We start from the raw sequence: 15,293 nt of genomic DNA on the forward strand, positions 1-15,293 counted from the left end.
ACACACATATATTTCCCATTAACAAACAACAACAAAAATTCAAAATTGACTACAAAAATTGAGCAAACAAATTAACGAGAATAGAGATTAGAGAAAGAATAGAGATAAAGATTAGGTGGCAATGTTTGATCAAGTCAATTTTTGGAAAAAAAAAATGTCTTTCAGTCAATATTTATTAACTAATACCTGTATTTCCTGGAGAATTTTTTTTATTCCCCAAAACCGCGGCCTAAACTATAAAGCTGGTTGACTAAGACAATTGAATTACTAAAAAAAACTAAAATATTGTATTTATATTTGAGATATCTTAACATTAAATGATGCCACATCATTTTGAGATCTAAATTGAGTGTTGCATTGGAGAGAAATTTTTTCTCTAAGAACTCAAAAAATCGTAGGCGACACTTGGAATTTTTCAAATCAAGTATTGCTTTGGAGATGCTCTTACGAATTGGAGCTTTGATCGATGGTATACGTTTTGGATACCATTGTTGTGATTGTGAACATCATGCCTTCTTGGTTGCAGCTCATTACCTTTTATAAGCTTCCTTCGCTGACTGCATCGAGCAGGTGGAGATGAGACGGTTGAGATCTTCCGTCTTATATTTAAACTACTATTTCATAGTTGTGCTATATTAGAATTCCTTTTTGAATATGCCGTATTTTTGATATATGCAAGTTCCCTTATTCAAGGATATTTGGTATTTAAGATAGATCGAGTTTCTAATCGTCATTATCTTGTGGAAAAAGTTTACACTCCTCGTGACTCTTGTATCTCAAGTCTAATAAATACTTAAGATCCTCATCGTTCGAGATCAGATTCGAGATTAAGTCAGTAAAGCATCAGGCACAATTCCATTCTTCATGTTTCGGGATTGAGGTATCGACCCCATTTACGCAGACCCCTAGTGTTCTTTAAATCTCATGGCAGACCTGGATGTATTTGAGTCGGAGCAAAACTTAAGCGCCTAAGAAATCTTATCGACCTCCCAGTTCTGGGATTGAGTGGTAAACCTCGTTCAGATTCAACTTCCACGTTGACTTGATACGGGTTGATACGTTGGGCTTTTAATCTTTTCTTAACTTATTGACTTCAGTCAATTGATAACCATTTTTCGTATCATTAGTAAGAATATTCCCATCTAGCCGCTTTATATTTGTCGAGGGTATTTTGATGAAATAATTTTTTGCTCCAAAATATACCTCAGCACCCACAAACACTGCTCATCTCTCATCAATCGGATCCACCCCACAAACTTAAATAATAGCTTAATTTATAATTGAACAAATTATCTAAACACATATTGAGAAAACAATTCTAATTCTAAAATATCTCTAATAAACATTTATCTATAATTTGTAGAAAAAGAACATTAAAAGACAAGAAACCAAAAAAAAAAAGCAGAAGTTAAAAGTTCAAAAAAATGAATAAAGGGGTGTGGTGTGCCTAGCCATGCCCCAACACTGGCGGACACGGCTGAATTTGATGCAAATTTATGGTTCTAGACTTCTAGGAATGGCACAACATAAACCTCAAACATGTCGTACCGACACCATACATTAGCCACCACAAGTCCATTGTTGTTCATCTTTTTTTTTCTCACGAATTCTTTTGACCCATATAGATTTATTGAAAAATATAATAAACCTTGTGATCCAAGTAGTAAATCGATTAGCTCCATAGTTGATGAGGGGGGTAAGTGTGTAGGTAGTTGGAGACAAAAGGTCAAAGAGATAGATAGAAAGAGAGAGGGGAGGGGGCCATGTAATCCCAACTTTTGGTGTTCACGGGATATGTAATAATGGACGATTGCCCCGTTCCGTCTTGAGAGAGTACACAGTTGCCTCGCTGTATTGCATGTGAAGAAGTTGTGTGGCTCCATCTCCCCTTCCATCTACTCTCTCTCTCTCTCTCTCTTCTTCTCTACTACTCTCACTTTCACTCACCTACAAAACCAACCCAACTGGCAGTTATGATTCACTCTGAGATAAAATTACAAAAGGGTAGAGGATCAGGACAAGAGTAGTCTACGTTTTGCATTTGATTTGATTGGATATTTTCTGACTCCTTTTTATTTTTTTCCTTTCCCCCCTACATAGACAAGGAAACTATATGTATCATGTATGTATTTATGTGTTAGAAAGATGCACAAGAGTCACAGAGAGAGAGAGAAAGGGAAGAAGAATACCCCCATCTCCATTTGATTCTGACTTCTAGTTCTTGAAAAGAGTTGTACTGCAGAAGCAGCAATCAACCCATTAAGGGTTTTCATTGAACTGATACAATGAATGGGTTTTCTTCTTCACAATGTAGTAGTAGGTGTGAAGAATCTGGTTGGACTATGTACTTAGATCAGTCTGCTTCTCAAAATCACTGCAAGAGATATGTTGGTTTCTCTAATGAAGATTATAAAACTAAAGAAAATGAACAACAACAAGATGAATGTGAAGTACAAGAAGAAGAAGAAGATTTATCTATGGTTTCTGATGCATCTTCTGGACCTCCACATTTTCATGAAGATGAAGATTGCTGTGATGAAAATGGTTGTTCCTGTTTTTCTCCCTCAGCTGCTTCTGTATTAAGTACTAAAAAAAATACCAAAAGGCAAAAAATCAAAGATCAAATCCAGCAGAATCAACAAAATCTTTCTCTTCTTGATGATACTGCTAGCTCACCAATTTTCAGTTTCTCAAAGGTAATTTCAGATCAATTCAATTTTGTAAGTTTATTGTGAAGCTTTCTCCTCAATGGGTTCTTCTTGTTCTTAATTTTCTTTCTCAGATTAATAACCAGCAACCTTCAATGGAGAATGTCTTAGATTTCTCACAAGGGTTCTCTGCAACTCATTATAAGGTACTAATTTTGTATGTCCCTTAAGATTTATTTCAATGTTTTGGGTTTTCTCTTGATTTCATTAATTTTTTTTTTTTTGCATGGGTTCTTTCAGAGAAGATCTACATTTCAAAAACAACATTTTGGATTCATGGAGTCTAATCTTCCAGGAAATAACTTCAGCAAAACCAGTTAAGTTATTGGATCTTATGGGTTAAATCATTGTTCTTGTTATGTTAAATGGGAGAAAAAGATTAACCTTTTTTTTTCTAATCACAGATGATTTGAAAGGAAGAAAATGGGGATGAGAGATATGGAAAAAATGATATAAAAGAAGAAGAAGGAAGATGAAGACCTGAAAAAGAAAACTTTGTTCTCTTTTTTTTCACTTTTATTTTCTGCAACTGTCATTGCTGTGGGAAACAACCTGAAAGCAAATGAAGAAAATAAAAATGTCAGTTTTCTTTTTTTTGCAAGTTTAATTTTTTGTCATCAATGGTGGTAACAAACCAGACTACTTGTTAGGTAATTTTGTACGGACTTGCTTCAATGTTCCTCATACTCCCCATCTCTATCTGTTCCTCACAATTTAATCTCATAGTAAAAAAAACACAACAACATTAAATTGAAAATTATGGTAATATTTTCATAGTAACTAGAAACAAATCAGAAAGTAAGAATCTAATGACATTTTCTTTGGTGGGTAATACTTTGTCAAGAACAGGGGGGGTTTTATTTGAGGTTCAAGCAGTATTATCTCCATTGGTGTGAAGACTTCATGGTAATAGGTGGAGAAGTCAACCTGAAACCAAGCTAAATTTGCATATTTTCCACCCAAAAAACAAATTATGTTCAAAATTACCTATCATTTGATGGATAAAACAGAAAATCATTCAAACAAGATTATGGTACAATTTTAAATGTTTTTAGTAACAAAAGCTTCTTTCAGTGATGTGACACTAGTAATATCTAGGTTATCTCTAATTGTTGCGAAGTAGTTGAAAATAAAAGATGGGGTTTCATGTAATATGCCTGACATCCACACGTGTTTTACTTCGCCTAGAATTAAAAAAAAACACATGAGGGGCCATTTAAAAATAGTCGGACATGAGAAAAATATAATGTAGTAACAAAGAATATATTATTTAATATCTAGATCATCTCCACTCTTTGCCAATTAGTTTTAAGTGTGTTAATGCCAGTTTAACAGAATGTCTAGTGTAAAAGAAAACCACATCATTGTGAGTGAAAGCACCACTCACTTGTTTAATTAAAGGGATTCTATCTGTAATGATGGGAGAAAAAACCTGGGTGATAAAAGACAAGAACCCCATGACTCTGATATGTCCTGACAAAGATTATTTTTAGTCTTTTTCTACTAATCAAAATACAGGAATATTAAAACAAATCATGCTTAATTTAGTAATAAGTGGGATTAGAGAAGATGAAGAAGGGACAGGAGTTGTGGGTGATGGGCAGTTTGATCAGATCATCAGAGTACAGAGAGATGGGGAGGAAAGAAATGCAAGAGTTAATGTTGGGAGTATCTCATATCTATATTCAACACCCCTTTTGAGCCTGGTGAGATCCTGCCTGAGATCTTCCTGACCCATTACTACATGCCCTAATTTAATACAATATGACCTCAGTCTCATCTAGAAGAATTTTCATTTTATTTAAATAATAATATTTTTGTAAATTATTTTTCTGTTTCTTAATAATCTATTTTTTCTTCCCTTCCTAGATTGTCTGCTTTGAAGCTGTCAATGGACTTTGTGTCATGTAGATAGGTGGATTCTTTTCCTGCACATACTCATAATTTAATTATTTCCACTCATTCTTTGTCTCTTAAAATAACATTGTTTTATTATGAATCATACAATATAAAAAAAAAAAAATTGTATTTTGTGGCTTTGGAATGTTCATACACCTTACCTTTATTTTATCTATCACTCTAGTTCAGGAAAGTCACATCTACTATATAAACATATGAACATGAATAAATAAGGTACTGAATCTAGGTTTACAATATACAAGTTTTTTTAGATAATTTGCTAGAATAAACCCTGAAAGTTAGTCTTATGCTACGTTTTTTTTGTTGCAAATCTTTTCAATATTTTGATGTATCAGACACATCACACAAGTATCGTAAATTAGGTCACATGTTGGACGCTCACAATCACTTCACTAGATAAAATAGAAGATTATATATGTACTTGTAAATAACCGTGTCAAGACCAATATGAGATCGTACTACATAAAAGTCTTTGATGTGCAAGATTTGTTCCTGCCTGGTCTAATTCGACTCACAGTGTTCATACCTGTATCGACATAGGCTTTATCTTTTCTTATCCTTCTTCTTCCATGTACTATTGATTGGGGATTTTACTCCAATTCAAGTGAAGCATAATATTATTGGAATAGCTTTCAAATTCTTATCCTCTTTTAACTAAAATCTTTCTCTAAGTTTTAACTGAGTTTGTAACTCTTATGTACTGTAACAGTACGGATGCACATGCAAACACATGCCTAGTCTGCATATTCCTCCAAGATTCAACCCCACATTACACCAATACATACATACTAGTAAAATGGAAACAATAAAAATAAAAATGAGATTACCACTGTGTGTGTATGCGTACGCGTGCATTCTGAAAGAGTAAATAAGCACATGCTCACACGTATGTCTATGTTGCCTCCACCACCTACTGAGATTCTGCAACCACACAGACCAAGTAATATTTATTAGTTTTTACTGTAATTGGTTTCATATCTTCCATAGATTGAACACAAGTCTGTGTATTTAATTCACATTCGAAACGAGTGTAACATTCATTTATTTCAACTGCAATAACATTTACAGCTCAAAGCGAATTACTCTTAACATATCCTCAGGTTCACAAGGAAGATAAATATTTTTACTGTGAAAGAGACACCAATTGAGAAATGAAATACTGCAATCTGTGCTGTTAAAAATGATGCCTTCGGCTCTATTTCTATTTTTCGCCCTGCCTTGTAATTTAGTGGCTCTATGGGTGGCGTCAATATACTTTGGTGTTTGATCACTCAAATAAGTTCCATAAAGCATAATTAACACATCTATCGACGAATCAAATAGATGACCTAGACTTTTAATCAAAAAATTGAAAATAAAATAACTCTATCTTACTATGCTACTAGCTGCATCAATGCACAATTGAAATGTAAATATCCCCAGTTGAACTGAATTGTACTAAATAAGTTATTGAAATGGTGTCCCTTCTCTCGAAAGAATACCTCTTTAACCTTATGTTAAAGACTTTAAACATAATTGAGACTTACAGAGTAATTACTTAGAAAAATACCAAGTACAGTGACCACTGACCAGTGTGTGGTATTTCTTCATCCCCCCCCCCCCCCCCCCCCCCCCCCCGCTAAGTTTAGGGATTAGTGTGTGTTTTTCCCTGTAGTATGAACGACTTCACATTAGAAAACCATGCTCTGGCTTCCTGTGTGCTTATGAATCTCTATTTCGAGAAGCGGTGATCTCTATGATTTTTTTACTAGCTCTACAAGGGACAGTGGTACAAAAGTGGGAGAGGAGAGTGATCCACAAAGGTAGCAGATTGTGGGGGGGAGGAGAGGAATTAGAAGACTAGAAATAGTACAGTTTGTCTTGTTCATTGAAAGGTGCACATGCTTTAGACATTTGAGTATTTCTTTTTCCTAATGGTCAAAGAATAAGGGGTGCCCATATTAGTGGTTGTCAAGAATAGAGCAATAACCCACCATTACGAGTAAAAGATAAACATTTCTATATGCGAACCCATCTAACACCTAAATTACCTGCATATAGTCACAGTATGAGATCCCAAAGATCCTTGACATCATAAAGAGAAAGATGTTAAAATGTCCAAGGATGCCGCCACACACTTATCGGCATAAGGTTCGAATGGAAGCATCCGAAGATATGCAAAACACAAACACTACAATGGCTTACAAAATGAAAAGTCCCACATGAACAGAAGGAAGTCTCATGACGACGGTCATTTCGACTTAATGCCAAATGGTTTTGAGTTGGATGCCCAAAAACTTACTACCCTCTCCCTCTGGTAGTACATCTATTTCCTCCTTGTAAAGAAATTTCTCGTTCGATTTTGAAAATCTACATTAACATATAATACTCATACAAGCAACAAGGGAATAAATGATGTCTTCTCCATTTATTAGGTTACACTATGCTGTCATGTGTTATGTTTTTTGCTTCAATATCACTTGCATATAAACAATTCACACGACTTTCCGAACTCTTCCTTGTTGGAATACATAACTAGTTTAACCCTATCAGAGTTGGTCAATATAGATATATCCTAAGTGTTCTAAATCATATTCGCCATACGAGTACTAGAAACCATTAAACAAGTATTGATTTTTCGAATATCCAGCTTTTTTTTTCCTATACAATGTTAAAATATGAAATCCACAAGTTAGTGAACTAATTACACTAAATCATCTTTGTATTTCATACCTAATAATTAATCAGTGGAAGGAAAAAAACAAGATTACCTGATAATTTGATCACTGATTAAATTTCGTATTTACTCCCATAGCATCATCTCCAGAGGCTTAAAAAATTGTCCGGAATTCTTATCAATCGGAATCACCACTTCCACTGTGAACTTCATCTTTCCCAGTTCGTACACAAATTCCTTCACCTGCATCTTCCTCGTCGATTACTCAGTTTTGATGCACTACCAGAAGAGCAGGACGCTCAATTTGGATAATTTCCAACCTCGTTTCAGGGTTTCAGTTTTGATTGCGTTACGATAAGCTTGTATTAGGGTTTCAGTTTAGGACAATTGGAGAAAGTTCGCAACGAAGATCGTCACGAAAGGGGATAACTTCACAAGGAAATTTAGCCTAATTATTCCGATGGTGGTGGTTGTTATTTTCCTGTTAACCGATTAAATGTGAAACGTGTACATATGGATCAACGATTGAGAAGTTTACTCCACCATCTTTCCTAGAGAGAGAGAGGAAGAAAGAGGAAAATGAAAGCGCGGGAAATAATCAGTAAAAACTGCGGGAAATAATAATCACAAACTTTAGCCCAACCATTAGATTTGCTTTGATGGATAATATAATGGCCATTTTCTAATTTTCCTTTACTTTTAAAATGATTATTACTAGTACAAAAATTTGATTACGAAACTATCTTTGGTATTGAAGCTTACATTTTGATCCCCATTAGGAACAGAGCTTGTAATTTTTTCTATTTCAAACCTTTCCTTAATTTTCATAAACTTTAATTTTTGTAATGACAATTCAACACGATCATTTCAGATCTTTTCAACTTTCTTAAGTTTTGAGTTTTGAGTTTCTCGCTTCTCTAGTGGGTCAAAAATTTTTTTCCGCTTACATCAACCATTCTGCAATCAATTATATTGGAGGTGCATTTGCCCTTGGAATTCGCCCTATGCCTACCTTTAAGTCGATCCCTCACAAAGGATTCAATTCAACTTTGAATTATTTTAGTTTTTTTTTCTGATTAGGCATGAATGATGGGGCACTATTGTTGGTCTTTCTGGTGTAATTGGGAGCAAGGCATATTTTAAATTTGAAGCTTTCCTAGAATCATTTGGTTTCTGAACTTCAATGCTGAAAAGTTGAATTTAGCTCCAACCTATAGGTTAAGAAACCTACCAAACCTTAATGTCTAATTGATACAAGAATTGCACATCAAAAATGCACTTAAACAAGAAGTAAAAAATAGAAGACAGGACAGAAACTTATTATTATTATGCATTATTAATGTCGATATGTGGGTGAAGATTCTCTTACATCATCTCGTACAAATACTTAAAGAAGGCTTAAAAGAACATCAACAACACTTTATGGTAGAAAGTTTCAAGTAGGATCTCTTACGGGATCATAACGACGAAATTCATTCCAATAAGCGCTTATGCTTACACCATGCCATGGCAATCACATAAAGAAATATCGTTCCTGTCGCTCCACCTCCAACAGTCCATAGAAACTCTGGCATTCCGGCTTTCTCAGGCTTAAATAACTCAATCTTGATGTTCATTCCAAACACACCAACAACCACGATGAAAGCACTCACGACAAGAGTAGCTGTTGTCAGAACAACGCCCATTTGTAACAGATGATTCTGTTTATCATCCAGCATTATATTGATATAATCCTCCGTATCGTCAACATATTCCCTTAGCTTCACCATCACAAAACACAACATTTGCTAAAGTTAAAAAACGAGTAACAAAAGTATTTGCTAACAGAGTTCGTTCTTTAGCAATTCCAAAAACTCAGTAAGAATGGGTAATTTTGATGAAAAGCCTAATATTAATTATTAAGTTGTGTCCAACTCAAAATGTTGGAAGACCCTCGATATTATTTAGTAGGTCATGAATTTCCCTTCGTCTATGTGGAGTGGATTGTTCCACCTCTACCAACAAGAGAACATGGAAAACACCGCAAGATTTATCTCGATTAATTAAATGAATGAAGCATCAAGAGTAGATGGTATACCGTGGATAACTTGTTAAGTGTACCATCGATCTGTACAAAGTACGCTTCTAAGAGCATTTCAAGCTCCTCCACATCTAAGTGTTTGCTCATGATACTGATTGTGCCGCTAGTGCGGGTCCCATGGCTGATCCCACTAAATGCACGATTTATTCCCATCAAAGGGTCTTCGGGCTCAGTATTCTCGCCTTCATTACTAGTCGGAACATCATTTGCTTCTACAGATATTTCAGCCGGAATTCTGAAAATTTGCAATTTACAAAGTTGGATTTTATCTAAGATGTATGAAGTACGAAAACTAGGTTCAAGCAAAGAAATGAATATTTATATTCATCACTTCAACAAAAATAAAGCCGTTACCACCGAACTGGTACATAAAAAAGTACCTATCGCCTATGTTTGACGGAAGGACTTCATCATACATAGCATCTTCTTCATCTACGGAAACAGAAGAGGACTCATTCGTCCGTTGTTGAATCATCTTCTCAGTCAGATACATCTCAGCCATATCTCCATCATCGTCCAGCAGATGCTCAAGCTCATCCCTGACCTGGTGAGGTACATGTCTCATCATTCAAGCAAACAAACTGAAAACCATTCTCTTAAATCTTTAACTCAAACATAAAATCCTCAACATTCAAACCAAAATCCTCAACATTCAAACCAAAATCCTCAAAAGTTAAGTGTTTCTAACTCATTAAAAAAAATCCAGATTTGAAGTTACAGAGGATCCTAACAAACTTGAAAACAATGAAAATTTGCATCTTTAGGTCTTCAAGGATGCATGTGAAAAGGACATTTATCATGAATCTGCATGAACGGGGAACAATGGAAGTGGAAAAAACATACCTTTTGAACACGACCACTAATAGCAACCAATCGGCTTTTAATTTGACGAACACGTTCCAAGTTGAGAGTACTAATCTTTGAAGTAAGCTTGTCTAAGGCCGGGTGAGCTTCTTGCTCCAATGTCCTTGCCTGATTCTCAGATAACAACAGTTAGGAACGAAAACAAAAATATAGGTTATCTGAGATCAAGTTGAATTGGAAAAACTCATACTTCATTATCTAGGCAACTGCAAGTCGCCTCTAGACAAGCTTCTAACGCCACAAACTCAAAAGGGAGAACCTTTGGTCTATCCCGATTCTCTAATCCAGACTTCCCATCCATCTTGTTTTCCTCATCCGTAACATGAAGCTGCCTAAACACTTCAGAATAATTGAGTGGGCTCGCCGTCCTAGACCTTGGTTCTTCCAAATCATAAAGATTTGTCCACTCTTCTTCATCACCACTAGCCCTACCTTCCTTCATAATTAAAGAAAAAACAAGTTTTATATCAAATCAACAACCTATACCTACACCTTAACCAAACCACTAAAAATATCAAAATCAACGACAATTCATAAAGAACCACTAATGGTGAGTTTGGGTAAGGGAACAATAACCCAAATGGATATTAAATCACTATAAACAAGATTTTTTTTTTCTTCTTAGTTTCGTATGAATTCGTAGTGTCTTCTTATATGTCAGTTCTCACAATCCTTCTTGTTGCTTGTCTACCTTGAAATGATACAATTTAAAACCTTTTATTTTCCACCCGCATATCCTAAGATCAAAAGACATCTACTAAACCAAAGGATAAGGGATCCACTGAAATTTTAGTTCTTGGTAAACAAGGATTCTCTAAAATCGTTGAGGATAACCACCAAAATCTGAATGAATAACTGTCCTTAAAAAGCCCTAATCAGAATTGTACATCCAAAGAGTTTCAAATTTAACACTGAATTCATACAGAATCTTGATATAAACCTCAAAACATCTGAAACAACAATGCATATACTGAACATACAAAACTTTTCTGTAATTAGAAACAATCATTCAAATTGATACCGGATCATCTGATATTTTGGGTATTAATTGGGATGAATAAGTAAATACCCAAAATCTGAAATTTAACTGTGAAATTGAAGTGAGGGTGGAAAAATGAAGTAAACCTGGGTGTTGGTAGCTTGGTGAAGACGAAGGAGACGATGTTGAAGTTCTTCAACAAAAGGGGTAACAGAAGGATCTCTGGAATTAAGAAGAAGAACTTCTTGAGCAGTAATAATGGCTTTGATATGTTCAAGATTAATGACAATTGCTTTCTCACGACCTAAAACTGTAGATGGGTAAGACAATAGAGGGTCAAGAATTCTTAGGTCTCGAGCTGGAAGACCAGTACGGCGCATAATTGAATGCTTCCCTACTTCTACCAATTGAGCTTGACCTGTTGAATCCAGTACTAGCCATGTTCTAACTCCAACAGCTTTCTTCCTCAACCCACCACCACCACCGACACCGGCAGGACCACTGGGTCGAACTATCTCCGCCTCTTCTTCCACCGGGGAGGCGCCAAACTTCGTTGGTGGACGAGATCCTCTCATCTCATCCTTCTCTCTCTCTCTCTAGTGAGTACTTCCTTTGTGTCTTTTCAGGACCAACTAATAGACCGTGTTTTTTTTTTCTCTCATGCTCTACCCCTCTAAGGCTCTCAGAGCATATCCAGTGCAACCTCCAAAGTACCACTTAAAATTTTTACACACTGCAACACTCAATTTGGATCTCAAAATGACACGACATCGTTTAACGTTGAGATATCTCGAGAAGAAACTCAATATTTGAGGTTTCTTTTGAGGTTCTTAATTGACCACTCAATATTAAAAGCAAATCTAACCATCTAGGAAACGACACCTAAGTTATTTTCAAGTTTTTAGAATGTTGTATTGGAGATGTCTTTTGAATAGATGATCTCGATATTGACATCTAAGAAAGAGAAATTCAATTGAATTTTGACATATAGGACAATTTGATTCTTCATTTTTTTTAGTTTTGCATTGGAGATGCTCTAAACATGACTCAACGTCCATTTTAATTATTTAAACCTGAATTTTTTAATCAAAGAAAAACAATACTTGTTTCAAGTTGTTTTGGACAGTGGGTATCTGAGCCAAATGGATCCAAGATCAACAAGAGTACTTCAACACTCTACCTTTATCAAGTATTTCCTACATTCGTGTTCATAGAGTACGAGTCAATGAGTAAAAAAACAATTTTCTAAAATCAATCTGAGTCAATCTAAGTCTTTACGAGTTTGGTCGAAGAGATTTCGGTGTTCGTTAGATTCATCATACGTACAGAATGTCGATTGGAGAGGTAAGAAAGAAGATAATTGATGCAGATAGATTAGGCGTTACTAGACACAGTACGTGTAAGGTTTTAATTTTTATGTACCTTTAATGATGGTTCTTGAGGGTCGACTCATTAATCCGTTGATCAGTAAAAATAATTGATCTTTTCTTTTTAGCACTTACTTTATAAGTGCTGCAATGATCCTTACTAAAAGCTAAAACCTTGAATCATTAAAAAATATGAATTCCTCTTGGCTTTAGAAGAGACTCCTCTCCTTAGCCACTCCTTCACCTAAATTCTTCCCCAATCTCTTCGTACCGTTATTCCTGGAGTCAGCTTAATTTTTGTGATATGTTTCCGAAACAATGTATTCAACATTCTAATTCTTTTTCAACTATAATCATGTTCTTGATGAATTAGTACAAATTGCAAACAACATTTTACGTGTAAAGTCAAAATAGATAATTGCTCATTTACAATGACTATTAGAAGTGATAGAAAAACAAACATCATGCACTTAGAAGTGCTCAAAAATCAACAACCTCTTACTCTAGGAAGAACTCCACAATTTGCATTCATGTCAACAAAGAAAAATTTGAGTAATGCTGAATCAAATCCACAAGAAAATTGAGTGATTTCAAAACCCCAGGATTTAGGATCTCATCTAATTGGTAGAATTAAAAATTTCCCTGTTCGAAAACATTATGGAAAATGAAAATGGACATAAATTTTGAGTTTTTACAGTGCATTTCATTCATCACCCCACCTTCAAGCAATCCACATTGTTCTGATTAAGCTTTTTCCTCTTCCTTCTTTGCTTTACTTTCTTGTTTTGAGTAGCAGAACCATTTCTTTCTCCTAAACAACAAACAAGAAAAAACCCACAAAAGTTTTCAGCATCTAGAGATTGAAAATTGAACTAACTTGAAGTGAAAATTCACATGAATAACTAAAATTTGAAATCCTAACCTGGGTTTTCAAGAACAGTATCTAACTCTGTCACAGTGTTTATATTTTCAATTGTATTGCCATTGTCGTCTTCATTTGAAGGTAATAAAGGTCCATAAATTATATTCTTCCGGCGTGTTTTTTTCTTCCTTGATCTTCTTTAATCTTAATCTCTTTCTCTGTGCTCTAGTGAGTTTCTTATTCTTCTCAGATGAGTCAGATTCACTATCATCACTGCTCAATGACTTACCCTCGGATGAGAAATCGTCAAAACCATCTGATTCTAACCCACCCAAACAAATAAAAAGAGAAAAATGGAGAAATCAGTTTTAACTATTCAGATTAAATTCAGAAGGAAATTGAATCATTCAGAAGACTATTTTGAATATTACCTTTAAGGAGATTTGGGTAAGGTGGTTCTTCTTCTGCTTCCTCATCTACTTTATTCTTTTTGTATAGAATTAGAAGTAGAACGGGTTAAAATTTGAGAAGAAGATGATTAATTGAAAAAAGTGTTAGTACTGAGAAAGAAAGAAGGTGGAAACTTTGTAAATTGAGTAGGTAAGATTTAGGGTTGATTCCTAAATTGACTAATGCACAAAATTGAAGAGTTAAAATTAGGGTTTTATTTCTAAATATGTAGAGAGAGAAAGAAGTAAGAAGAGTACCGGAAGTTGATCGGAAGTAGGTTGTTGGTGGGGAGGTGGGGGAAAGAATATGTTGAGAAGAGTTTCATGGAACTTCCGTCGTTTATTTTCTTTCTCCATCTCCTTTTCTCTCTCCCTCTAAAAGATGCACCAAGTTAGCAAGCGGGCAACACCGTTAGCCCATCACGGGACAAGATAATTTCTCGGCTTTACCAAGGACAGAAGGAGTAATAATTTATTTACTTTGGGTTAATTTCATTTTAGCCCTCTAAAGATGACCGACCAGCTTCTAATATATCCTCATTTTTCGTTTTTCCTTCCATTCTTCAGTTAGACGTTAGTGAGCTGACATTTTCTTGCCACATTTACCCTTGCATGCGTCTACCCATATCTTTAATGTCAGGCAGAAAATCTCAAGAGTAATTATGATTGTCAAATCAAGTTACTTTTCAAAAGTCACATCAACTCATCTTTATTTTCTTCCTTCCCTTTAACCACTCACTGTAAAAACTCTCAAAATCTCCATTAAAAGCAATTAGAAACCTTCGTATATGGTTCCTACCAAAGAACATGGGTCCAACAACCGAATGGTTCTCTCTCTCTCACCCAGAAATTACACATGCCCGTACTTTTTTCTTCTGTAGTTTAAGTTCAAAGTCCAATTATCATTCATACTTATTTACTTGAATCAAATTAAAAAGAAGATCATACTCTAGTCTAGTAAAGATTACACCTTTTCCTAAATTTATGTAGTAGAGCTCATTTTTTTGGGTACAACTACTCAGGTTCTTTTTTTTTTATACTACTTTAGCATCTTTGTTTAATTGATAAACGTGTTCTAAAATCGAAATAAAGATAGAAATTGGAGAAGCTTTTGGATACATTAAAGCGTAACATATATAAACCGAATTTGAGTTCAGTTGTCTATGATATTAACGGTGATGAGAAAGAACGAATTCTTAAAACTTATAGCGAGAAGTTGGCTTTAGTGTTGGTCTGCTGACTAGTAGTGAAGGAAGTGCCATTAGAATAGTGAAGAATCTTAGGATGTGTGAGGATTGTCAGTGTGATGTGTGGTGCATCACGAGTAACAAAGAGAAAGATTGTTGTGAGACCAAATGATGATCAAGATTGAGCGGATAAATGACGATCAATAGGATTGTTTATAAAG

At 35.0% G+C, this 15,293-nt stretch overlaps 2 protein-coding genes and 2 long non-coding RNA genes across 4 annotated transcripts; 1 reads left to right on the forward strand and 3 right to left on the reverse strand.

Moving 5' to 3' along the window:
* Positions 1-1,304: 1,304 nt before the first annotated feature.
* On the reverse strand, positions 1,305-7,924 carry LOC147533378 (uncharacterized). The gene is made up of 5 exons (XR_015228048.1): positions 7,379-7,924; positions 5,456-5,549; positions 3,189-3,260; positions 2,190-2,586; positions 1,305-2,092 (listed from the first exon to the last, which is right to left on the reverse strand). It is a non-coding gene; the product is annotated as an uncharacterized LOC147533378 (long non-coding RNA).
* Positions 1,654-3,309, forward strand: LOC147533379 (protein SOB FIVE-LIKE 5-like). The gene is made up of 4 exons (XM_086649507.1): positions 1,654-2,696; positions 2,783-2,854; positions 2,949-3,024; positions 3,113-3,309. The coding sequence occupies exons 1-4, from the start codon at positions 2,286-2,288 to the stop codon at positions 3,139-3,141; spliced, it is 588 nt and encodes a 195-aa protein (XP_086505633.1). The 5' UTR covers positions 1,654-2,285; the 3' UTR covers positions 3,142-3,309.
* Positions 7,925-8,591: 667 nt separating the features above from the next.
* On the reverse strand, positions 8,592-12,163 carry MGT4 (magnesium transporter 4). The gene is made up of 6 exons (XM_086646399.1): positions 11,354-12,163; positions 10,419-10,664; positions 10,208-10,336; positions 9,745-9,908; positions 9,362-9,599; positions 8,592-9,044 (listed from the first exon to the last, which is right to left on the reverse strand). Exons 1-6 carry the CDS (start codon positions 11,780-11,782, stop codon positions 8,757-8,759), a joined length of 1,494 nt encoding a protein of 497 aa, XP_086502525.1. The 5' UTR covers positions 11,783-12,163; the 3' UTR covers positions 8,592-8,756.
* An 802-nt stretch (positions 12,164-12,965) lies between these two features.
* Positions 12,966-14,327, reverse strand: LOC147533381 (uncharacterized). The gene is made up of 4 exons (XR_015227353.1): positions 14,144-14,327; positions 13,868-13,922; positions 13,497-13,758; positions 12,966-13,385 (listed from the first exon to the last, which is right to left on the reverse strand). It is a non-coding gene; the product is annotated as an uncharacterized LOC147533381 (long non-coding RNA).
* Between the last annotated feature and the right edge of the window lie 966 nt (positions 14,328-15,293).

This window comes from Eschscholzia californica, unplaced genomic scaffold, assembly GCF_041429995.1.
Source record: "Eschscholzia californica isolate CP2 unplaced genomic scaffold, dmEscCali1.0.p SCAF_6, whole genome shotgun sequence".
In the NCBI taxonomy this organism is placed as follows: domain Eukaryota; kingdom Viridiplantae; phylum Streptophyta; class Magnoliopsida; order Ranunculales; family Papaveraceae; genus Eschscholzia; species Eschscholzia californica.